The sequence below is a fragment of the Caretta caretta genome, chromosome 10 (genome assembly GCF_965140235.1).
Source record: "Caretta caretta isolate rCarCar2 chromosome 10, rCarCar1.hap1, whole genome shotgun sequence".
NCBI lineage: Eukaryota > Metazoa > Chordata > Testudines > Cheloniidae > Caretta > Caretta caretta.
In genome coordinates, this window is record NC_134215.1 from 85,538,273 (window position 1) to 85,564,805 (window position 26,533).

General features: G+C 44.6%; 1 protein-coding gene across 7 annotated transcripts in view; it reads left to right on the top strand.

The window, feature by feature from the left end:
- Nucleotides 1-26,533, top strand: part of TP53BP1 (tumor protein p53 binding protein 1) — a 72,972-nt gene that overhangs the window by 30,655 nt on the left and 15,784 nt on the right. For 5 of the 7 annotated variants that reach the window (XM_048866588.2, XM_075133289.1, XM_075133291.1 and 2 more), the window contains 6 exons: nucleotides 13,846-13,965; nucleotides 14,636-14,872; nucleotides 15,492-15,549; nucleotides 16,723-16,815; nucleotides 18,305-18,809; nucleotides 23,834-23,986. In XM_048866588.2, coding sequence (XP_048722545.1) covers nucleotides 13,846-13,965; nucleotides 14,636-14,872; nucleotides 15,492-15,549; nucleotides 16,723-16,815; nucleotides 18,305-18,809; nucleotides 23,834-23,986 — 1,166 coding nt within the window. The remainder of the gene's footprint in view (nucleotides 1-13,845; nucleotides 13,966-14,635; nucleotides 14,873-15,491; nucleotides 15,550-16,722; nucleotides 16,816-18,304; nucleotides 18,810-23,833; nucleotides 23,987-26,533) is intronic. The other 2 variants (XM_075133290.1, XM_075133292.1) reach the window with 2 other exon arrangements.

Sequence of the window (26,533 nt, forward strand, 5' to 3'; positions counted from 1 at the left end):
AAATGAGATCACTGAACATTTGTGTGTCTTCAATACCAGACTTTGTGAAAAACATGACCACATAATAGGATGGAACAATCCAATAAATGAGAAGAGACTTTTGGAGTTTGAAAGTATGATGAAGACCATAAGCACATTATTTAGTGAGATGGAAGAGAAACATGGAGAAGTGTTGTGTGTGTGGATATTTGATTGGGGTGGAATATGGAAATGCATAGATTCCAAGGCCAGAAGGGATTGTTGTGATCATCTAGTTTGACTACCTGGATAACACAGGCGATAGAACTTCCCCAAAATAATTCCTAGAGCAGATCTTTTAGAAAAGCATCCAGAGTTGATTTTGAAAATTGTCAGTGATGGAGAATCTCCCATGACCCTTGGTAAACTGTTTCAATAGTTAATTACCTTTGTTGTTAATGTACATGTTATTTCCAGTTTGACTTTGTCTAGCTTCAACTTCCAACACTGGTTCATGTTATACCTGTCTCTGCTAGATTGAAGAGCTCATCACTAAATACCTGTTCCCAATTATAGACTGTAATCAAAGTCATCCCTTAATTTTCTCTTTGAACTCCTTGAGGCTATTTAGCTTAACAGTCACTATAAGGCATGTTTCTAATCCTTTAATCATTCTCGTGGCTCAGCCCTGAACCCTCTCAGTTTATCTACATCTTCTTGAATATTGGACACCAGAACTGGGCATAATATTCCAGTAGCAGTCACATCAGTGCCAAATACAGAGGTAAAATAACCTCTCTACTCCTACTCAAGAGTCCCCTGTTCCTGCATCCCATGATCTCATTAATCCTTTTGGCCACACCATTGCACTGGGCATTCAGCTGATTATCTAGCATGACACCAAATCTTTTTCAGGGTCACTTTTCCACAGGATAGTGTCCCCCATCATTTAGGTATGGCCTGTACTTTTTGTTCCTAAAGGTATACTTTCACATTTAGCTGTATTAGGGGGGAGGGTTAACTCAGTGGTTTGAGCATTGGTCTGCTAAATCCAGGGTTGTGAGTTCAGTCTTTGAGGGGGCTATTTAGGGATCTGGGGCAAAAATTGGGGACTGGTCCTGCTTTGAGCAGGGGGTTGGACTAGATGACCTCTGAGGTCCCTTCCAACCCTGATATTCTATCATTAAAACACACATTGTTTGCATCCAGTTTACCGAGTGATCTGTCCTCTTCCTTATTTACCATTTCCCCCAATTTCTCTGTCTGCAAATGTTATCAGTTTTTCTGTGTTTTCTTCCAGGTCATTGATATGAACATACAAATGGTCATTTAGCCAATCTAGCCAAGTATCCTGTCTTCTGACAGTGGCCAGTGCCAGATGCTTCAGAGGGAGTGAACAGAACAGGGCAGATTTATCAAGTAATCTATTCCTGTCTCCAGTCCCAGCTTGTGGCAGTCAGCAGTTTAGAGAATCTCTGAGGGTCAAGGATGCAACCCCATCATCTTGGTTAATAGCTATTGATGGACTTCTATCTTCCCATTAACTTCTCTAATTCTTTTTTGAACCCAGTTATATTTTTGGCCTTCACAACATTCCCTGGCAATGCGTTCCACAGGTTGACTGTGCATTGTGTGAAGAAGTACTTCCTTAAATTTGTTTTAAACTGGCTGCCTGTTAATTGCATTGGATGACCCTGGTTCTTGTGTTATATGATAAAATCTTAAATAGTATAGGACCAAGAACTGATCCTTATGTGACCTCTCTAGAAACACACCCGTTTGATGATTCCCAGTTTGCAATTACATTTTGAGACCTACCAATTAGCCATCTTTTAATCTGTTTAAGGGGATAGAAGTGGATAAGGGGGAGCAGTAGATATGATATATCTGGATTTTAGTAAGGCTTTTGATGCAGGTTTCAGAGTAGCAGCCATGTTAGTCTGTATCCATAAAAAGCAAAGGAGTACTTGTGGCACCTTAGAGACTAACAAATTTATTAGAGCATAAGCTTTCGTGAGCTACAGCTCACTTCATCACCGATGAATTTTAGTCTCTAAGGTGCCACAAGTACTCCTTTGCTTTTGATGCGGTCTCATATGGCATTCTTATGAACAAATTAGGGAAATATGGTTTAGATAAAATTACCATAAGGTGGGTGCACAACTGGTTGGAAGACCATACTAAGAGTAGTTATCAATGGTTTACTGTCAGACTGGGACTGTCTATGAAATGGTTCAGTCCTGGTCCGGTACTAGTCAATATTTTTGTTAATATTCCCTCCATGGCTGATGGAGCGGAGAGTATGCTTATAAAATTTGCAGATGTCAAAATGGGAGGGAGTTGCAAACACATCAGAGGAAAGAATTAAAATTCAGAGTGACCTTGATAAATTGGAGAATTGGTCCACAATCAGATGAAATTCAATAAAGACAAGTTCAAAGTATTGCACTTAAGAATGAAAAATCAAATGCATAAATAAAAATTTGGGAATAACTGGCTAGACAGCAGTCCTGCAGGATTGTAAAAAAGGCAAATATCGTTCTGGGATGTATTAACAAGAGTATTGTATGTAAGAAGTGAGAGGGAATTGTTTCACTCTGTTTGGCACTGATGAGGCCTCAGCTGGAGTTATGTATCCAGTTTTGGGCACCACGCTTTAGGAAAGATGTGAACAAACTGGAGAGAGTCCAAAGGAGAGCAGCAAAAATAAGGTATAGAAAACCTAGCCTGTGAGGAAAAGTTCAAAGAACTTGTCCTATTTAGTTTAAAGAAGAGATGGCTGAGGAGGGAATGTGATAAGTCTTCAAATATGTAAAAGGTTGTAATAAAGAGGACTGTGATTGTTCACCATATCCACTGAAGGTAGGACAAGAAATACTTAGCCTAGTTTTCAACAAGGGAGATTAAGGTTAGATAGTAGGAAAAAGTTTTTAAGTATAAGGATAGTTAAGCAGCAGAATAAGTTACTTAGGTAGGTTGACTTGTTTAGCCTAACCGAAAAAAGGCTAAGGGGAAATATGATTGCTCTCATATATACATCAGAGGGATCAATACCAGGGAGGGAGAGGAGTTATTTAAGTTAAGAACCAATGTGGACACAAGAACAAATGGCTATAAACTGATCATAAACAAGTTTAAGCTCGAAATTAGATGAAGGTTTCTAACCATCAGAAGAGGGAAGTTCTGGAACAGCCTTCCAAGGGGAGCAGTGGGGGCAAAAAACTTAACTGGCTTTAAGGCTGAGCTTGATAAGTTTTTATGGAGGGGATGGGGCTTCTTATGATGGCATGTGGCACATCGGCAACTGTCAGTAGCAAAAAATCCCCAACGTCTGGAGATGGGACACTGGATGGGGAGGGCTCTGAGTTATTACAGAGAATTCTTTCCCAGGTATCTGCCTGGTAGACCTTGAGCATGTGGGCAAGATCCAATTAATTGCCATATTTGGTCTTGGGAAGGAATTTTCCCCCACATGGGATTGGCTGAGACCCTGGGGGTTTTTCTCCTTCTCTGCAGCATAGGGCATGGGTCACTTGCAGGTTTAAACTAGTGTAAATGGTGAGTTCTCTGTAACTTGAAGTCCTTAAACCATGATTTGAGGACTTTAGTAACTCAGCCAGAGGTTAGGGGTCTGTTACAGGAGTGGGTGGGTGAGGTTTTGTGGCCTGCAATGTGCAGGAGGTCAGACTCGATGATCCCTTCTGACCTTAATGTCTATGAGTTGTGGAATCCCCATCTCTGGAAGCTTTTAAAAACAGGTTAGAGAAAAACATTGGACAGGGATGCTTTACGTGAACTTAAAACTGGCTTAGCATATAGTCATGGACTAAGTAAGCCCTCGACGTCCCTTCCCTCCCTAAATTTTTGTGATTCTATCTTCGGTTGTGCTCTGCCTCAGTAGGGACTTCTGTTAGCACAGGAAAGCAGCGGTTCCTTTACTAGACTGGATCTAGATATCTGATAGTAGGACAGGATTGATTGAAAACAAAATAACGCTTTGAAAGCAGTTCAAGGTTTGGGCGAGAAAGTAGAGGTTCTTGGGGCCAAGGAGACTTAGTAGCCTCTAAATATCCAGGAATAATTTCCTATGTTGTTGTAGTAGTTATTTTATTCAGAGCTGACAGTGTGCTCCGTGTTGTATAAAGATTCCTGTTCATTGGGGAGTCAGGTCTCTTACTTTGGATTAACAGGACGCTCCTTCTGCCCTTCTTCAGTTGTTTTTATTGCTTGGCATTGTGTAACGTACCAGATATTATGTTGTCTTAACATGTATCAATTCCTGTACTGGATGGAATCAGACCCAGTCAAGGGTTTTTGTGTTGTCCCCTATTGGCTGAACATTGCAAAAGAGGTAATAGCCTTAATACTAGTAAGATACTGGATCAGAAATTCTTTGTGATTGCGCATGATTGTGCATGTCCATTTCATTTCAGGTGCACCAGTGTCAGAGAATTTCCCCTTAGTAGTACTTGTCAAGGCAGTGCATGTGTCATCTGCTGTCTCGTACTGCTGCATGATGGTTTCTTCGTGCTCCCTGTGGTCAGTAGTCAAAGTGCGTTAGCTTGCTGCTACAAGCGTTATTTCTCAAGGAAATTGTTCTTGTGTATATAGTTGGTACGTGATTTTTAGTAGTTGTATAGTATAGTTAGTGTAGATTTAACGTAGTTTTGTAGATCTTGCAGAGTCCCACTTGTTCTGGATCCTGATGCCCAGTACCTGGGGATACCTCAGTTTCTGGGCTTTAAGCCTTGCACTGGTTGCAGAAAATCTATGCCAGTGAGTGAACCTCATTCTTAGTGTCTAAAGTGCCTTGGCAAGGGTCATCTGAGACAGGTGCTAGATCTGCAGGGACTTCATGCCCCAAACTAGAAAAGATAGGAAGGTGAGGCTTTGTCACCTTCTCATGGAGGCTGTCTTGTGTCCAGCTTTGGAGATTTTCTGCTCAGGGTGAGGACTGAGGACTCAGCGTGAGGACTCAATAAGAAGTGGTCCTTTGAATGTTTGAGTCTCAGCACCACTCTCATTTCCTGGTGCCAAGGAAGAATCATTGGCAGGATGCTTAGAAGGACTCATCTTCCAAAAGATCAAGGTTTCCAACACCATCAACCAGCAAAGAAGCTGAGAAACTGGTCCTCAGAGAGGAGACAGTCCCTGGTGCTGACAGCACCTCAGGTAGGGTGGTTGACTCCAGCTGTTGCTGGAGCACTGTCTCACTTCTGGTGCCAACCCCTTCAATGCAATAGCAGCCGTATCAAGGGAACCTCTGTGCCAACAACCTTGGAGGCATATGCAGCTGCTTGGAATCTCCTGTGCCTCTCGGTACTGGCCTCTCCAGTGGTTCAGGAGACATCTCGTCTGGTGCTGATAAACCCTTAGACTGACTTATCTTCCAGAAAAGATCAACGATCAGTACCATGATTGGCTTTGCTTCCTCCTGCACCTCTGTGCCTGGTGCTGCCAAGAGACAAGCCTAGTATGCTTTCCTCAGTACTGTCATGTGTATCAGCCTCTGGATAGGAAGTGGTGTTCTCCATCCCAGGATTTTTGCCCTTGGTTTCCAGCAGGAGTTCCTCATTGGTTAAGGAGCATGGATCCTTGCTATGGAAGAGGTTGGTGTCCAGTGCTCTCCCAATGGCCATATTGGAACTCATTGGGGTTTCCTCCCACCATCAGATCCTCCCCTCACCCTACTCCTAATGCCAGGATAGTGCGTGCTATGAGACTTGCAGAGTCACTGCTGGTACCGAACTGGGTACTGAGCACGTGTAAACTGCCCTCCATTGGAACCTCCATTGGAGAAGTTACTGGCGGCTCCACCTTAACCTGCTTTGGCTTCCTCCTCATCCTCCCCAATGAGGCGGTAGTGTCCAGGGGCCTTACCTCTTCAGGATAATGACAAGACATATCAGGACCTGTTGAAGAGGGTGGCCTTCTCTCCATACATACAAGTGGAGCTGGTTCAGGAGAGCTCACATCATGTGGTGGATATTTTGGTTTCAACAGGGCCCTCCTGCATTGCTGTCCCCATAAACAAGGCCATTCCAGGAGTGCTTTGTGGCAAACACCATCTTCTCTATCAACAGTGGTCAAAAGGATTGAACGGAGGTACCTTGGCTCCTGACTGGGGTAAGACCACTTTTACACACACCCCACCACTACCAGAGTCTTGGTGGTTTGGCAGTGAATGAGAAGGAGCATGACTGGCAGCCTGCTTCTAACCCAAAGTTGAGAGGCAAAGAAACTCATCTACAGCAGTGGATTCCATATCCTGAACCAGCAAGCCGTGCTGGGAAGATAAGATTTCTCCCTCTGGTACAATGTTCTCAAAATGGCAGACAGGTTATCAGAATGCCAGAAAAGAGTTTCAGGCAGTAGTGGATGAGGGAAAGCTGGTGGCTAGGACCCCTGCCTCATCCAAAGCAGCCTGGAGAGAGAGAGACTGCAACTGTGGCCATGGCATCTGCTGTCACAATATGTAAGTGTTCATGGGTCCAGTCATCAGGTCTTCCTGGATAGTCTGTTGGACCAGCTGTGGATCTCTCCTTTGAGGGTCTAGCCCTTTTTCCCCCAGGAGACAGATGATAAACTCTGCAGTCTCAAGGGGTACTTTGAAGTCTTTGGAGATTTATGCTCCACTCCCTAAAAAGAAGCAATTCCATCCTCAGTCATTTTACTGTTACCAACTCTTTTTGCCTACGTAACTTGACCAGTCTTGGTGGGATTGGGAGAGTCATAGGAAGAGACACCCCTCTCCCCCCCCCATCATTTTTCATCTACTTTGAGAGTCATCCAGACTGCCTGAGAATGCCATGCAGTCTGACTGCCTTGTTTGAGGACAGCTTACCAGTTTACCTTATATCCTAGCCCTGTTTTTTCTAACAAGTTATCCCACTTCCTAAGTGTTTGGACCCATACTACCACAGGTTGGTGGGGTTGGGGTGGGAGGGGTGGTTCTCCACATATACCTATTTGCAGCTCATCACAACAGAAAGTGTCACTAATTTTGTTCAAGATCAGGCCACGGTCCCGGGTCCCTGATGGATGCTTTCCTGTTGCCTGGAAAGACAAACTTACCCTCCAGTTCCATTCATTCCCAGAGTAGTGTTAAAGAACATGCTCTCATGTTCCTCAGCACTGGCATGGCCTTGTCAGTATTGGTTTTCCACTCTGCTGAGCCTTGCAACCAGCGCTCCATTAACATTAACACCAGAGCCACACCGGATCTCACATGACCACGGTAGTCTCCTTCATCTCAGCCTAGTTGTCCTTAATGTTACAGCCTGCATGTTCCATGATTAATGCCTCAGGTGTTTAAGGGATATCAGAATTTACTCACAAATAGCAGTAAACCTTCTAGGTGTGTTTACTTACTAAGTGAAAATGGTTCTTCTTGTGATCTCAGCAAAAAAAAATGGTTCTCCCGTCTGGGCACCTATACAGCATGTTCTGGACTATGTGTTATACATGGTCTTTCCATCAGGGTTCACCTGGCAGCTATCTCCGCTTTCCGCCCTGCACTTGATGATCACTCACTTTTCTCCAGTCCCCCATCACCCAGGTTTTTGAAGGATCTGTTCAGGTTATATCCCCAAGTAGAGAGTCCTGTTCCTCCTCAAGACTTAAATCTTAACTAATGATACGGGGTCCACCCTTTGAACCGCTGGCCACCTGTTGCTTCATCTTTCAATGGAGGCAGCCTTTTTGGTGGCAGTTGCCTCTATGAGGTGATCAAGAGAATTGAGAGCCCTAGTTTCTGACCGGCCATATACAGTCTTTTGGATGAGGGCGTAAGTACCTTGTCCTCACAAGATTTCTCATCACGGTGGTTTCTCACGTCTCCATCAATCAGTGGTATACTTACCAACTTCCTTTCCTAAGCCTCTGATTCATAAGGATGAGGAGAGACTTAACACTCAGGGTGTCAGGAGAGTGTTAGCTTTTTACTTGGACAGGACTAAATCGTTTAGGTCATTCTCACAACAGTTCGTGATAGTCACGGATAGGATCCAGTCTCCTCTCAAAGAATCTCGTTACAGATTTCCTCCTGCATATGTTTGTTACAGCGTTGCCATTGTAACTACACTAGCAGCGCCCTCAATGAGATCACAAGCATCTTCTGTAGCATTTCTAGCTCAATTACCTGTACAGGACTTTTTTAGAGCTGCAACTTGGTCATCAGTATATTCTTTTGCATTTCACTGTGCCATCTCTCAACAGGCTAGAGACCATGCCAAATTTGGACGTGTCCTTCGGTCATTATTTAGGTAGACTCCAATCCCACCTCCAGGTTGAACTGCTTTTAAATCCCCTGAAGTGGAATGGATGTGTGCAATCAATTGTAGAAAAACTGTGACTAACTTGTCCTGTAACTGTTGTTCTTTGAGATGTGCTGTGCATGTCCATTCCACGACCCACCCTCCTTCCCCTCTATGCTGGAGTCTGTCTGGTAAGAGGAAACTAAGCAGGGTCGGGGAAAGCTCTGCCCTTTATACCATTGTGCAGCACTATGAGGAAGCGAAGGGCTATGCATTGCGAAGGGTAGTGCTAAAGCAGAGGTGGGCAAACTACGGCCCGCGGGCCACATCTGGCTCGCGGGCCTGTCCTGCCCGGCCCCTGAGCTCCAGCCGGGGAGGCTAGCCCTCAGCCCCTCCCCCGCAGCCTGAGCACGCCGCACTGCACCGCCAGCTCTCTGGCCTGCCGCTCTTGCTGGGCAGTGCGGTGGCGTGGTTGGTTCTGACATGGTAAGGGGACAGGGAGCGGGGGGTGGGGTTGGATTGGTTGGGGTTTCCGGAAGGGCAGTCCGGGAGCAGGGGGGGTTGAATGGGTTAGGGGTTCTGGGGGAGGGGGGCCTGTCAGGGGTCAGAGGTGTGGATAGGGATTGGGGCAGTCGGGACAGGGAGAAGGGAGGGTGGATGGGGGGCAGTTAGCGGCGGGGGTCACAGGAGCAGGGGGGTTGGATGGGTCAGGGATTCTGAAGAGGGCAGTCAGGGTGAGAAGTGGGAGGGGGCAGATAGGGGCCAGGCAGCCAAGCTGTTTGGGGAGGCACAGCCTTCCCTACCCGGTCCTCCATATAGTTTTGCAATCCCGATGTGGCCCTTGGGCAAAAAAGTTTACCCACCCCTGTGCTAAAAGAAAAATCTCATCTGACACACTGGGTGTGCACACCTTGAGTGGAATGGACTGGACATGTGCAACACATCTTGGAGAATAACATTACAGAACAGGTTTCAGAGGAATAGCCGTGTTAGTCTGTATTCGCAAAAAGAAAAGGAGGACTTGTGGCACCTTAGAGACTAACCAATTTATTTGAGCATGAGCTTTCGTGAGCTACAGCTCACTTCATCGGATGCATACCGTGGAAACTGCAGCAGACTTTATATACACACAGAGAATATGAAACGATACCTCCTCCCACCCCACTGTCCTGCTGGTAATAGCTTATCTAAAGTGATCATCAAGTTGGGCCATTTCCAGCACAAATCCAGGTTTTCTCACCCTACACTCCCCCACACAAATTCACTCTCCTGCTGGTGATAGCCCATCCAAAGTGACAACTCTCTACACAATGTGCATGATAATCAAGTTGGGCCATTTCCTGCACAAATCCAGGTTCTCTCACCCCCCTCCCAAAAACCACACACACAAACTCACTATCCTGCTGGTAATAGCTCATCCAAAGTGAGCACTCTCCCTACAATGTGAATGATAATCAAGGTGGGTCATTTCCAGCACAAATCCAGGTTTTCTCACCCCCCCACCCCCATACACACACAAACTCACTCTCCTGCTGGTAATAGCTCATCCAAACTGACCACTCTCCAAGTTTAAATCCAAGTTAAACCAGAACATCTGGGGGGGGGGGGGGGTAGGAAAAAGCAAGGGGAAATGGGCTACCTTGCATAATGACTTAGCCACTCCCAGTCTCTATTTAAGCCTAAATTAATAGTATCCAATTTGCAAATGAATTCCAATTCAGCAGTTTCTCGCTGGAGTCTGGATTTGAAGTTTTTTTGTTTTAAGATAGCGACCTTCATGTCTGATTGCGTGACCAGAGAGATTGAAGTGTTCTCTGACTGGTTTATGAATGTTATAATTCTTGACATCTGATTTGTGTCCATTTATTCTTTTACGTAGAGATTGTCCAGTTTGACCAATGTAAATGGCAGAGGGGCATTGCTGGTACATGATGGCATATATCACGTTGGCGGATGTGCAGGTGAATGAGCCTCTGATAGTGTGGCTGATGTTATTAGGCCCTGTGATGGTGTCCCCTGAATAGATATGTGGGCACAATTGGCAACGGGCTTTGTTGCAAGGATAGGTTCCTGGGTTAGTGGTTCTGTTGTGTGGTATGTGGTTGTTGGTGAGTATTTGCTTCAGGTTGGGGGGCTGTCTGTAGGCAAGGACTGGCCTGTCTCCCAAGATTTGTGAGAGTGTTGGGTCATCCTTTAGGATAGGTTGTAGATCCTTAATAATGCGTTGGAGGGGTTTTAGTTGGGGGCTGAAGGTGACGGCTAGTGGCGTTCTGTTATTTTCTTTGTTAGGCCTGTCCTGTAGTAGGTAACTTCTGGGAACTCTTCTGGCTCTATCAATCTGTTTCTTTACTTCCGCAGGTGGGTATTGTAGTTGTAAGAAAGCTTGACAGAGATCTTGTAGGTGTTTGTCTCTGTCTGAGGGGTTGGAGCAAATGCGGTTGTATCGCAGAGCTTGGCTGTAGACGATGGATCGTGTGGTGTGGTCAGGGTGAAAGCTGGAGGCATGCAGGTAGGAATAGCGGTCAGTAGGTTTCCGGTATAGGGTGGTGTTTATGTGACCATTGTTTATTAGCACTGTAGTGTCCAGGAAGTGGATCTCTTGTGTGGACTGGACCAGGCTGAGGTTGATGGTGGGATGGAAACTTGATGATCACTTTAGATAAGCTATTACCAGCAGGACAGTGGGGTGGGAGGAGGTATTGTTTCATATTCTCTGTGTGTATATAAAGTCTGCTGCAGTTTCCACGGTATGCATCCGATGAAGTGAGCTGTAGCTCACGAAAGCTCATGCTCAAATAAATTGGTTAGTCTCTAAGGTGCCACAAGTACTCCTTTTCTTTTTGCGAATACAGACTAACACGGCTGTTACTCTGAAACCTGTCATTACAGAACAGGTTAGGAACCATATTTTCCCAGCTGTTGTCCCCAGCGTGGTTAAGCAGTCGTTGTGATTCCCAGGTAATTTGTGGCTGATTTTGTTTTTACTCTGCTACTATTGAATTAGGCCTTGTCTACGCTACAGAGTTTTGTCAACGCAAATTACGCCAACATACAGCCACTGCTGTAATTAAACTGCTGTTGCATCTCCACACTGTGCATCTTGTGTCAGTGGAACACATCCACAATAGCAGCTCTTGCATCGACACAGAGCAGTGCACTGTGGATAGTTATCCCACTGTGCAGCTGGTCACAGGGTGCTTTGGGAGGGGTTGCAATGCCTTATGGGGGCAGGTACAGCATCACATGATGAAGGTTGCTCAATCCCATCATTCCATGGCTATCCTACTTGGTTGCCAGCCGCTTTTCAACTGCCCTGGTAACCTGTGAGCCAGCCATCTCTGTCAGAGAGCCTGGATCCTGCACTGTGTTCAATATTGTGCTGTGTGTTATGAACACCAGGCTATAAGGGGAGCCCAGGGGTGGGCTGTTTGGCTGGGGGATGCCTTCAAGGAGCTTATTAACACTGAGCCACAGTAACGTTTGTTGTTGTAGTGTGCTGAGGCTGGCATCGTTTGTTTGCACCATGCTAGGAACCATGTAATGATTGTTGTGTGTGCCTGAAAAGTAACACATTGTAAATCACTTTTTAAAGTAGCACTTGGTAATATGATCAGCTGACATTGCTGAATACTAACACACTTCTGTGGGCTTCCTCTGTGTGTGTGAGTGAGAGAGAGTGAGTGTAAGAGAGACAGTGTGTGTGTTCGGGGAGAGTGTGGCATGCTGTCTCTCTAAGTTCAGACAGCAGCCAGAAGCAACCAATCCTGAGCCAGAAACTGGTGCACAGACAGCTGGTGTCCACCTGTCTTCCCAACCCTGACATCAGCCCCCACCTCCCTCCCTGGGTCTGCACAGCGCATCAGGAGTCTCTTCCCCCGCCCCCCTCCTGCCTGCAGCAATCTGTCCTGCCTCCCTGCCACTGTGGTCCTAGTGCCAAGGAGAGGAGGATTCCATGTTAATGTTTTGATTCCATGATTCCTTCAGAGTTCTCCCACAGCCCCAGGAGATCCACCCTCTCCCCTGTAGTCCAGGCACGAGTGCATTTGCTGCTGGGAGCGAGCATGCTCAGCTGGGCAGTAGCTATGTGAACTTTCCAGGCTGAGCAGTTTCAAAACTTTCTGGGGCTTTGAAAGGGGAGGGGCACGTGCTTGTGTAGCTGGGCGCAGGGCAGCGGAGTTCAAAACAGTGAGCAGAGCAGTCATGGTGGGCATTGTGGGATACCTCCTGGAGGCCAGTTACAGCAGTGTAACAAACAGTGTCTGCACTGATGCTTTGTCAATCTAACTTGGTTTTATTTTGTTGGCAAAGCAGGAGAGTTTTGTCAGCAGGAGCATTGTAGTGTGCATATCTCCACTGTTTTGTCAACAAAAGCTGCCTTTTGCTGACAAAACTGTTGTGTAGACAAGGCCTTAACCATCCTTAATTCTTAAAGCATTGTAACAACTTTTATAGTTATTGAATATAAAAGTCAAATATGAAGAACTCTTAGTAATGAAACAATAATTTTCTTGAATTTCTTATGCTCCATTAGCCTTGCTGCACTCAGTTGTGTATTCTCCAAGATAATTCAGTTTGCAAGAAAGTTTGAATAGCTTTTCTGAATCTAAATGTGACTTAAACATTAATTTAAAAAAAAAAAACTAAACTTTTATTTGAGAAGAGACTTGCCTTTCAGGGGATTATCTTGTCATTCCATTCATGAAAGCCATGTCATAAGGGCTCCATTTGTTCTGCGACACAGTGAGATCAGATTCTATGGTAGCAACCCCTTATGCTGTGACAGCCTTAAATTATTCAATTGCCATCAAATATGTATAGTTTCTGGTACTTCCCCATCCCTAGCAAGCTGTCTCGTAGTTGAAAATTCTAAATAATATAAAATTAGTTGGTAGTCATTTTTCAACAATGTTTTTTTCTCAGTTTATTTCCTTCAGGTTTCTTTATCCAGGGAAACTTTTGTGGCTGTGCTCTCTAACTCTTTTAAATGTCAAGCTGTCACTTCTCAGAAAGGTATTTAGACCTGTATAGAGGGCAGCCAGCTGTTGTGTAAGTTTAAGATTTGTAAAGCTTTCTGCACTTGTTCAAAATAGTGCTTTATCTTCAGAGTTTTATTTCAAGCTTCTCCTTCCCTCCCACACAGCTCTTCTAATGCACTTCAGTCCTAACCTGCATTCCTGCCCTCTCTTCTTCCACCCTTTTTTCTGTTACAGTGCCGGGCATACCTTGAACACAACACTCCTTTCTACACATTACAAAACCACTACCCACATTTGCATAATTAATCTCTCCTTTTGTTAGAGTGTGGAGGAAGGTGTATGAAGCTATGGTTGTGGCCCAAGTCTCCCACTGGGGAATTCTTTCTGGGATGACAGATTTGTAGGGTAGAAAGACATGAGTTGTGAAGACCTTAGATTCAGAAAACCTATTCAGTGGAGTGGTCGGTTTGAGATCAGTAACTTACTTATTGGAGAGCACTCACCGAATCTGTTCTCCAAACACCGCACTGGGGTGTCCCAGTTCACTGCAGAAGCAGGATGAACTCGTCCCCATCCCTAGTGAGCTCCAGTGCTCGCCACGTATATTCAGATACAGACCTCTCCTGCAGATCACTAATTCTGCGTCTCTCTTTAAGGAACCCTGTTTCATTTCACTTTGCCAAAGGAAGGTGATGTCATTCAGCCCTTGACTAGTGTGACCCCATCTCTTATTGGGCAGCTTAAAATGGGACCCAGAAGACACAGCACTCCTATCGGTGAGTTTGAATAGAATGGCCTCGATTTGAAATGGAAGCAGACTCGAGTCTTGATACAGGACTTGATTAAAGCCTTAAACCTAATTTAGGAGCTGGCATTGGGCTGGCCCTGTGCTGTGAGCAGGGCATGTTCACCTGTCACAGTTTCCCATTGGTACTCTGACCCTGGTCACTCACTCATTCAACTAAACATTTCCCCCTTTATATGTAGTCTCTACTGTACCACAGGTGGGTGTGCCTGTCTTGTGTCTTCTTGCCGTGAATTCTATATGCATGGTGCTGTCAGTCATAGACTCCTGACAATAGGACTCAAAAGGCCCTCCTAGTCCAAATCCTTGCCTTTTGCTAAGGCAAGATCATTTCCTGTATATACCATGTTTTGCCTCATCAGGCAGCGTCCCTTGTGATGTCCAACTTAGCAGTTGACTTCTATAGTGGATGATGGAACTAGTTGGCCTTTGGCTAAGGCTGTTGTCACTACTACAGAATTAAATCCCTGAGACATTCTTAAGGGCAGCCTGATAGGAATGTGCACTGCTATGCTATTTGCCACTGAAGCATATAATTGCACCACTCCTAGGCACCCACAGGGAGCTGAACCCAATGCAGTAAACACTACACTGGCCATTTTCACTTTGTATTTTGTGCCTTCTTTCCTTTCTCATTTTAGTGGATGGCAGCTGCCCAGATAGAACCATAATAACCAGCGATGTCACAGCAGAGGGCAGTATTGGCACCAATGATGTCACTGTGGAGAGCGCTATGGCATCAGCAGATGTGTTGGAAGAGTGTGAAAAGGGGGATTCTGATGCAGCTCCTGAGGCTGATGGAAAACTGTGTCTTCGAATGAACCTTGCTACCCCTGTGAGCGAGGAGAGTGAGGGGAGTCTGCCCTTCAGTCTGGAAAGTAAGGGAATGGAAAACTGGGGAATATGTAGGTGCTGACTGTCTCCTCACCCTGGGATACCCCACCCAGTGCCAGTCACTTGACAAGGGCTTGGAATCAGATTTGTTTGGAGAGCTGCTGGCCTCCTCCCACAGGAATCCTTTTTTTAGTTCCATTGCACAGTAATGTCTAAGAAAATAGTGTGTCCTACAGCTGAGAGGGGTGTAGAGACCCACTTAGGTGGGGGAGGGGAGCTCATGTCCCATTGGCATTGCAGTGAAGCAGAGGCACTTCCAGGTGGGGGGGAGACGTTCCTATGGCAGGAAGCTAGGTTTGTGTGTTTCAACAGAGTTGGGGGGCAATTAGGAGATGTGATCCCAGTCGGTTCTCTTGAGAAAAGTGTAACTTCAGTATCTGAATGCTGCTCTTCTGCTCAATCTATGTAATATGCTCGAGTATTCATACAGGCTGAGGGTTGCAGTGGGAAGCTGAAATGGCTGGTTGAGGGGGGATGGGATGGTTTCATAGCTATCTTCTCTTCTGTTGCTCAACCCCTCTAGCTGCAGAGCTCATGGGGGCAGGAAGGCTGTTCTGGTGTGGTGCTAACAGGATTCTTTCTCCCCTCCCCCATCTCTTTCAGAGCCTGCAGCCAGTGAAAGGAAAAATGGATCCTCTGCTGTTGCTGGAGCTGTTGCCAGGTAACTACTGCTTGTTGCCAAGCAGAGTGGTTGAACGCAAAGTTCTTGGTAATGAGAGAAATGATCATCTACTAACAGCAGGAAAAATAAAAATGAGACCCAGCAGCATGGAGCTGGCTCAGCCACTGCTTTTGACTTAACCCCTTGCCACCTGCCGTGATGCTTCTGGTGCAAGGCACTTGCCTTGGTTCAGGTGCTCCCACCTGCCATTTTATTCTGGCCTGGGGGCTTCCTGCTAACTTCCTGCCTTTCTTGGCCCCATGGGGCCCTGGCAAGAGTGGAGGGGCTAAAATGGTGGCCCAGCAGGATTTGGATGTGAAAGATTCAGATTGTTTGGAGGGTAGAATCCTGAAATAAGTGCTATTAAGAGACCTTTGCCACAGAATTGCCTGCTGTGTGTGAGCGTTGCCATCACTCATTTTTCTGAGAGTGGGGAAGCTTTCTAGTTGTGTGGTGAGTTTGACCTTTCAAGTGTGTTGCGAGCTTGTCATCTCAGGTGTTTTTTTGCTGTGTCATGAAAGCTATTATCAGCTCTCACTGGGAAGAGGAGGGTATTAAAATGTAGGGTGCAAATGATCTAATATCGCCACCTTGTGGCAGCAAGGGAGTACTGGACCATGATACTGTACTTTCTCGAAAGCTAGTGTAATGCTGACATCATGCTTATTGCACTGTCTCAAGCTACTGAGTTTCTCCTGGCTGGCAAAAAGGGGCCCGAGATGAAGGAAGTAGGCAACAACTTCTTACAATTGTGACAGGTTTCAGAGGAACAGCCGTGTTAGTCTGTATTCGCAAAAAGAAAAGGAGTACTTGTGGCACCTTAGAGACTAACCAATTTATTTGAGCATGAGCTTTCGTGAGCTACAGCTCACTTCATCAGATGTATACCCTGATGAAGTGAGCTGTAGCTCACGAAAGCTCATGCTCAAATAAATTGGTTAGTCTCTAAGGTGCCACAAGTACTCCTTTTCTTTTTACAATTGTGAGTTGTCTCTTGACCCTGGAGAGCTCTGACCAACTCCAACTGCTTTGCTGATTTATGGCACAACAAATTAATCAGCCTAAAGGCCAGTCTTTTGTTGGTTCTAGTGATTTTAGACATTTCTCCTTTCCAATGACAGTACTTTCCTAGTTCCTGTGATTGTGACCTGTTTCTTTAATCTCTACAACTAGCTCACAGAAGACACTGTCTGTGTTTAGTCGTGTCTGTGAAGTACGACGAGAGGATGAGGCCAGAGGTCATGATCTTCCTGCTGCTCCATTTAGGTATAGAGCTTTGCATTTTATTCTTGTTTGGCCCTGTAGTGAGGTTCCATGTCCCTTTAGGAGCCCTGTGCTGTGTCACTGATTCTGGGGTGACCTCTAGAGAAAGATGGGGGGGGCACTGTGTGCATGTACTCAGTAATATGACTGGTAGGTGTGGGTCATGCAGTAACCATGCTGTGCTCTCTAGCTTTGAAGTTTGATGTGAGGATTGCTGCTGGGTGAGATGCCCAGAGCCGAAGAGAGTGTTGTAGGTGGGTCATTCAGAAGCCATCCATACAAGGGCTATTGCCTCCCTGCCCTTTGCTTATCCTGCCAAAAATCGCATGGTCTTATTTGCTACCATATCAGCTATTGTTTCTTGTTTTTTCCAAGTAATTTTTTTCCTCACACATGCAGCTGGCTATCGCCAAATTAAAATGAAAGGGTTATAGAAGTGCTTACTGGTAGCTGTTAGATGACAATGCAGTATAACTGTGTAAGCCACTAGCACCCAGAAGCTTTTCACTCCTGCACCTTGCTTAACATCTGTTGATTGGGGAGTGAGATTACAGGGGTGTGGGCTCTCACATACAGCAGATTAACATACATTGTGTACAGTATTATTAATGTTTGTTATGGCAGTGCCTATGGACTTACCAAGATTGAGGCCCCATAGTACTAGACACTATACAAACACAGAGCAGTAGGTAGTCCCTGCCCTGAGAAGATTAGTCTATCTAGACAAGACAGACAAAAGGATGAGATACTAGCAAATGCCATGTTTGGTTCACTACCTTTTTTTTTTTTTTTTTTTTGGTGGGGGTATAATGGGGTTTAGCCAAATGGCAATACAAGGAAAGGGAGTGGGGTGACAGGGATAGAGCAGGAGAAAAGAGGGAGAGAAGGAATGCATGAGGGGTATGTGTGAAGTGAGGCTGAGGTGAAGAGACTGAGAATCAGTGTGGGAGTAGGTTGGGGCAAATGGCCAGTCAGCAAAAGGTAGATAAAGTCTAGTCAAAACTTGAGGAAAATATTAGTGTTTGCTCCTCTACATCGTCTCCCAGTTACTTTTCTCATTGTCCTTAGCCACTGTAACACCAAAGGAATGGTACAGTAAAGTGTGATGGTTCCTGAAGATTGGATAACTACCAGTAGGGCTGTGTCTAGCTGGTATTGGATACCTGGAGCAAAACACACTTCAGTTAATGCTTTAGTTTGTGCTAAGTGTCATCTTTGCCACGGGTTGGGTAACTTTGGAGGTGCTGACATTTCAAAGGAACATTGGCACTTAGAGGAACACTGCTGTGTTTAGCTACAGGAAGGTTGTAGTAGAACCACCAGTTAATCTGTTCCCAATGCATAAAACTAAGTGATTCTTATGCACTCCTGACAGATTATTAAATGAACATCACATAAAAAGCCACGGGGAGTCCTGCTTGCGTGTGGTGGGTGCTTGGGCACCCATTGCTTTGAACATCTTAATATTGATCTGCATTTGATTGGTTTGCAGGGGGAACCTGTTCAGTTTCCCAAGCACACAGGAGGAGGAGGAAATGCATGATGATCCTGAAGCTTGGCAACAGTGTCAGAAGCACACCTCTTGTGGGGAAATTAAAGTTTCTCATCCCACAGAGCAGGACTCCGGACATCCGCCATCCCATGCAAAAGAGGGAGAGGCTATGGAAGTTGATATTGAAAGAGATCTGGAAAAGGAAGGGAAGAGCACACAGGAGAAGCTGAGTAAGGCTCTGGCAGCCCAAGAGAGGGATAAAGGCCAGCAGATGTGGGCTGGCACCAGTAACAAAGAGGTCCAAACTACAGGAGGTTCTCTTTTGGCCTCAGCAGCTGTGTCAGCAGCAACACAGACAGTGACGGGAGTGAGCAGCCAGATAGAAGTGGGAACGAGCATGGCTGGGCAAAGGCCTGGCCAACAGGATGCCAAGGTCCAAACTGAGGAGAGTGGGGAGAAGCTTGTGAATGCCCCTGGAGATGACACTGAGTCTCTGCACAGCCAGGTGAGAATGAGCAAAAGCTCAGGTCGCTTTTATGTAGTTTCAAGCCCCTGGGTTCTGAAATTGAAGACTTTACTGCATTAGATATGGAAATAATACTCCAGTCAGTACAGTATCCTTCTGGTGGTTTTACTTTGCATCCTCAGCCCTAAAGTTTGAATGTACCAAAACTGCAATGGAGAAGTAGTCTCAGTGGGTGGGGAGAGCTGTGTAGTGGAATGTTGGCCATCTGTCACCTGGGGAGGTGTATGGCTGGTGACTGTTGCTTTTTTGTACCCAGGATACAGGTAAGATAATACATTTCCTCTTTCCCTCTCTCTGCTGGGCAGGGGTGGAAGTAACTTCTTGAGGGAAGAGGTTTGAACTCTTCTGCACGCAACCAGCCCTTATCACTGTGACTTCATCCAATAGCCATGGATAAGCATGTTCATGGAGTGTTCCTGGAAAGAAATACCTTTAAAATGTTGTTCTATTAAATTTTCCTCCTGAGATGAACCCAGTGAGAGGAATGTAATGGACTGACCAAAGCCTCAGAACTATTGTAAGGAAGTGTGCATACTTGAGAAGACCACAGCATTGGGGTCACATTCTGAAGGTTTCTTCACAACCATAAGGGCTAGAAAATATGTGGTGGCTTTAAATGAAAGCAACTGGTGGATTCTCTGGCAAACTCCAAATCAGAAGGAGACACAGGGCCCGGGATATGACTTATTAGGCAAGAAGATTCCTTGATAAACTTATGCAGATTGAATTGACCCAATTGGGTATTTTCATAGTTTCCATCACATCCAGCTTTGGCTCCTTCCATTTACTTCAGTCCTATGGCACCCTTGCCATTGGACTACCTCAAGGAGAAGCTGAATATGATCTGGATGTTCCCGTTTAATCACCTAGCTTCCTGTGCAAGGGCTGTTGTTGGACTGGAAACACTATGGGAAGAGAGCTCCTGTTTCCTAAGGCTTTTTACATATTCTGCTCTGTTTCCAGAGCACTGGTTGGTAATATTTTGATAAGGGGGCATCTCATATCCAACAAGTGTTAAGCTGTTAAAATATCTTACTTTCACATTAAACAGTTTTGTGGTTTGGGATTCTGTATCAAGTTATCATTGGCTTCCTCTCATTATAACAATTGCCATTAAAAACCTTTTTATTAAACACAGAAGAAGGAAAACAGCTAAAGCTATTGAAACATAAAGAATTATGTAAGGCTTTCATTTAAACAATTGACTGTCCTGTTTGGAGGAAAAGAAAAAGTTCATTTGGATGGTCCTGAGCTCTTGTTGCTGTTGAAGTCTGACCCAACTTCTTTGTAAGATGAAACAAGACAAACTCACCCAAAAGGGAAAGAATAGCAAAGAGCACTTCTGCTGTCACAGCCAAGACTTGTCACACAGTTGTATCCACCTTTCCAAGACCGGGCAAACTTTTACCGGCAACAAGCTGTTTAAGGCATTGCTTTTTAGCTTGCCTGTCTGGTCATGGGGCTTGCAGCAGTGTTGCAAGAGTAGATTTGTCTTGACCGTGTAAGCCAGAAAGAGAAAGGCGAGAGAGGAGAAATGAGGTGGAGTGGGGAGATGACGTGACTGAGTGGGCCACAGCAGGAAACTCTGACTTGCATCCTAGATGTTTTGTTGAGACACCCCGACCCCAATAAGCAATGCCCAGAAAGGAAAGGCAGTTTCATTCCCAACTTTAACCAATAAATGTATTTTGGTGATTTTAACTTCCTCCTGTTTCTAGAATCTTTCAGCCTGTGCCATGACAACTTGTGACTTTACCAGGGTGCTTGAAGACTCCCTACCACACTTCTTTTAATTTAAGCAGTCTAGTTAATACCAATATTTGTCTTCAACTTTGCTGACTTACACTATATAATATTTCAGGGTTGTCCCTCTGTGGGTCACTCTGCTTTGTAGAATATCTGATTCAGTGTGAAACAATGGAAACCGCTAGGAGCATGTTTGAGAGTTCTTTTTGTTCAGAATGTCACTAGGTTCAATCAGCATTGGGATTCACTGTGTGTGACTGTTCCGTTTTTAAGTTTTCAGCCATTTTGATTTTACATATTACATCAGTGTGACACCACAGGCTTTCAGCTACAGTAAGGCATGTATCTATGACTTGCCAAGTGTCCTAGACCAGTGTTTCATGAACTGGGGTCTGTGAGGGTACTCCAGGAGGTCCACAAGTCATGTCCAGGGCTGCCGGCACCACTGATCAACAGGAGGCGCTGGGAGGGCGGGGGAGGAGCGTGGATGGGGCTTGCTTGGGGGAGGGGGCAGGAAGAGGAGAGGCGGGGGTGTAGTGGGGGCAGGGCCTGGGGCTGAACAGGGGTTAAGCACTCCTGGGGAAAATTAGAAGTCGGCACCTGTGCGTTGAAGCTCATGTTCTTACCCTTGTTTTGTGGTATCATATTATACATGTATTTTCTGTTTTTATACACTTTTTGACATTATTTTACGTGCCAATAATTAATTATGGATCGCTGGTTAAAATGTAAAAATAATGGTGACTCAAGTGAAGGTGCATCATGCTTGAGTGAAACTACTCAAACACTTGAACTAAAATGCAAAATACATAAGTACTGTGACGAATATTTATTGTTTGGATTTATGAGTTCAGATTCTGAAGACTGGCAGAAAGCACAATGTGTCCTCTGTTATGAATTATTATCCGACGAATGCATGAAACAGCCAAATTTCACCAGCATCTAGAAACTAAATATAAGCAAAATGTGAACCAATCTTTCGAATTTTTCCAAAACAAGCAGCGAAAACTATGTGCAAGCCAGAAATTGATAACAAAAAGCTGTGTTTGCTTCTTATCAAGTATCCCTACTAATAGCAAAGGCAGGGAAACCTCACACTATTGCACAGGAACTAATTCTGCCTGCTGCAAAAGCAATGACCAGTGCAATGCTTTGGGATAAAGCTGCAAAAGATTGAAATTTGATCTCACTATCCAACAACACTGTCACCTGTAGAATCGAAGATATGTCTGTGAATATAAAAGAGCAGTTAACTACAAGGGTATACAAAAGCCAATATTATTTACTGCAACTGGATGAAAGTACAGATGTTTCTGGCAATGCTAATTTGCTGGAATTCATTTGATATGAATTCGACAGTAAAACTAACAAAGATTTCCTATTTTGCCATGGTTTACCAACACATACTACCCCTGAAGCTGTGTTTAATAATCTGAATGATTTCATAATAAATGAAATCAAGTGGTCAAAATGTGTAGGAATCCCTACTGATGAGACTCGTGCAATGTCAGGAAAGTACAGCAGACTCATTGCACACGTTAAGGATCTCATTCCTACAGTTACGTGGAATCATTAGCATATACCATGAGAAGCATTAGCTGCCAGAAAAAAGGCAGGAAAACTGAAGACAACGCTGGATGAGGTGGAGAAAGTGGTCAACTTTATTAAAGCTCATCCACTAAATTCCTGCATCTTTAATGCCCTTTGCGATGACATGAGTAGCAATCATAAATGGCTTTTTACATTCATAAGTGCGTTGGTTGTCTCGTGGGAAAGTACTCAACCGCTTGTTTGAGTTATATGATGAAATATGAATATTTTTCATAGATATGACATTTCAGCTGAGCAAGCATATCCGTGATTTTTTGCGCTTAGTTATGGTAGCGTACTTGGCCGATATTTTCACCTATTTGAATGGACTAAATTTGAGCCTACCAGGGGTAGCTACGCCCAATATTTAAAGTTGAAGACACAGTGGAAGTGCTGATTTAAAAAATTGGACTTTATGGTCAAATTGTCTTCAGAACTGTGTATGAATCATTTCCAATGCTGAGTGATTTTCTTGAAATGTCTGAAGAAAAGCTGTGTGATGAAATACAAAACGTTCTTATTGAACATTTGCAGGTTTTGAAGAACAACTTCAGGGATTATTTTCCTCTTCCCGATTCCGGTAACAATTGGATCCGGGATCCATTCAATGTTAGATGTCAACACCACCAAAAGTTTAACTTCATCTGAAGAAAATTGCCTTTCGTGTGACACCTCCTTTGAAATTTATTTTCAATCAGTACAGTCTGGTAGACTTTTGGTTATGTCTGAGACTTGATTATGCCAAACTGTCAACCAAAGCGTTCAAGTATTTAATGCCATTTCCCACAACATATTTATGTGAATGGGCATTCTCTGCACTTTTATATGTGAAATCAAACTACAGAAACCGACTGACTGTAGAAGCAGATCTAAGAATACAACTTTCCACCAACGAGCCAAATGTTTGTGATCTTGTTTCGGCAAAACAACATCCTTTGCGTTAATGTTTTGTTAGCTTGTGTGTTTTTTTTATGAAGTTTTCTTTATTTTTATTATCATTAAATCTAAACAGCTAGAATAGTTCCTTAGATAAATGTGTCTGGGTATCTGTCTAATAAATAATAATAAAAAAAATTTTAGTGGTACAATAGTTTATAAACAAAAAATTAATAGAGCTTTTCATGAACACGGAATTTTTTTCTTCAAATGTAAATAACATCAGTAGCCTTGGGGGGTCTGCGAAAATTTTTAAATAAAAGTGGGGGTCCTCAGGTTGCTAAAGTTTGAGAACCGCTGTCCTAGACTATTGTGATATCAGATGTAACTCAACCAATCATTACCTTTACAGCTAATTTGCATGCAACAGTTGCATTGGTTATATGAGGGACACTGCACAGATAGTGGATTACTTGACCCAACTGCCTCGCTTTTGCAACAGCACGGGCTTCCAGCTGCGAGTATTGTGTAGCAGGCTGAATTGGGCTTCCGTTATCTTGAACAATTTATGAAGTCCTCTGCACAACAGTCCTGAGGCAGCCCAGAATCAAGAATGTTGTGGAGAAGCCTGTGTGTGGAATCATGGCAGAAATTTGATCAGAGTCTGGTGTTAAAACAGTTTGTTGAATGTTGTCTCCTGGTAACATGGTGCTCACAGAATTACACAACAAAAATATTTGTGCAGTGGGGTGGCTTACTTTCATATTTATTAGTTCATTTTGTTATTTCAGGGAGAGGAGGAGTTTAACCTGCCCCAGCCACCCCGAGGCCATGTCCAGCATCGCCACATGCGAACCATCCGTGAAGTGCGCACAGTTGTCACACGTATCATCACAGATGTTTACTACGTAGATGGTGCTGAGGTAGAGCGGAAGGTCATTGAGGTAAATCCAATTTCAGGGGTGAATGTGGTGATCTGTTTTCAGGAGGACACATTAAATCCAAATAAGCAGGGACCTTGCCTGCTGGTATTTGTGTGGCCACAGGAAACAGCAGAGTTAACTTAACAGGCTGCCATGCTCTGGCACTGATCTTTGCTCACCCCCTATGAGACTTGAACATCTTTCATTAAGAATCACACTGTGTTTAAACGAAAAGCTGCTTCCTTGTGTTGATGCCACGTTTCTTGTGTGGTGATCGTATTACTTCAGCGTAGTGTAATATGTGCTACCCACAACATTGAGGGTTTCAGAGGGGTAAAAATTCCAACGGGGAACAACAATCTCTTTGGTGATTTAACAAAACTGTGTAACTTAGTGCTGCATTATAATCATTCTGGAGCTAACATTCCTCCTGGGAGACCGAGGAATCAGTAGAAACCTCCTTGATTGCTTTGCCATAGCAAGTGACTTCAGAGGGGTTTCCATTCCAATCCCTAATATCCTATCAGAAGAGTCTCAAAAACATTCCTTTCAATGTTCCCTCTAATTTTTCCAATCCATGTGCAGAATGAATTTTGTTATGTGCACCAGTATGAAGGTGATGTGTGGCAGGGATGGGGCCGAGGGGTTTGGAGTGTGGGAGGTGCTTCAGGGCTGGGGCAGAGGGTTGGGGTGCAGGCTGCCCAGGGCTGTGGTGGGGAGAGAGGACTCCCTCCAACCCTTTCTTTCCACAGCGGCACCTGAGCTGGGGGAAAGCGTCTTTCCCGCTCTGGTCCCGGGGCTGCTGCAGCCGGGGAGAGTCACTGCAGCCCTGCACACCCCATGCCCCTGAGTGCAGTGTGCACACCTGTGCAGCCCTTGGTGGCCTCCTGCACAGGTGCACACCTTAGAGGGAACATGGCTTGGGGCAATAAAACATCTTATGCTTTCAGGCTGAGATCCATGTTCTTATCTTACAAAATCAGTTGAGCCCTTATATAGATATATGGCCCTATAGAAGTGAGAGATTAATTGCTGCTGCTGTGTGAACATACACCTACATTAAGAAATAGTGTGCCTTTTTGGTATTCAGACAACTGGCAGGTTAGATTTAAATTGCAACCATCCCTGGGACTCTGCTGTTGCTGAGAGTGAGGAATCTTAGGGCTATCTGAAGAATGGTGATTTGGAAAGTGACTGACTGAAAATTAGGACATGTCTAAATGGTGAGTTAATGCATGGTAAGCTGGTGTGTGAAATCTGCAGTGATCCAGTGTACCGTGCGCTAACTACCAGAGGGTAGTTATCAGTGGTTCACAGTCAAGCTGGAAGGGCATATTGAGTGGGGTCCTGCAGGGATCAGTTCTGAGTCTGGTTCTGTTCAATATCTTCATCAATTATTTAGGTGATGGCATAGAGAATACACTTACAAAGTTTGTGGGTGATACCAAGATGGGAGGGGTTGTAATTGCTTTGGAGGATAGGATTAAAATTCAAAATTATCTGGACAAGCTGGAGAAATGGTCTGAAGTAAATATTATGAAATTCAATAAGGACAAATGCAAAGTACTCCACTTAGGAAGGAACAATTAGTTCCACACATACAAAATGGGAAATGACTTCCTAGGAAGGAGTACTGCAGAAAGGGATCTGGGGATCATAGTGGATCACAAGCTAAGTATGAGTCAACAGTGTCACACTGTTGCAAAAAAATCAAAGATCATTCTTGGATATATTAGCAGGAGTGTTTGTAAACAAGACATGAGAAGTAATTCTTCCACTCTACTCTGCGCTGATTAGGCCTCAACTGAAGTATTGTCCAGTTCTGGGAGCTGCATTTCAAAAAAGTTGTGGAGAAACTGGAGAAAGTCCAGAGAAAAGCAAAAAAAGTGATTAAAGGTCTAGAAAACATGGCCTGTGAGGGAAGATTGAAACAATGGGGTTTGTTTAATCTGGAGAAGAGAAGACTAAGGGGGGAGGAGGTGATAAGTTTTCAAGTACATAAAAGGTTGTTACAAGGATGAGGGAGAAAAATTGTTCTCCTTAACCTCTGAGGATAGGACAAGAAGCAATGGGCTTATATTGCAGCAAGGGCAGTTTAGGTTGGACGTTAAGAAAAACTTTCTAATTCCTCAATCAACGGGTAGTGATCAATGGCTTGATGTCTAGTTGGCAGCTGGTATCAAGCGGAGTGCTCCAGGGGTCGGTCCTGGGGCTGGTTTTGTTCAACATCTTTATTAATGATCTGGATGATGGGCTGAATTGCACCTTCAGCAATTTCGCAGATGACACTAAGTGGGGGGGAGAGGTAGATACGCTGGAGGGTAGGGATAGGGTCCAGAGTGACCTAGGCAAATGGGAGGATTGGGCCAAAAGAAATCTGAGGTTCAACAAGGACAAGTGCAGAGTCCTGCACTTAGGAAGGAAGAATCCCATGAACCGCTACAGGCTGGGGACCGACTGGCTAAGCAGCAGTTCTGCAGAAAAGGACCTGGGAATTACAGTGGACGAGAAGCTGGATATGAGTCAGCAATGTGCCCTCATTGCCAAGAAGGCCAACGGCATATTGGG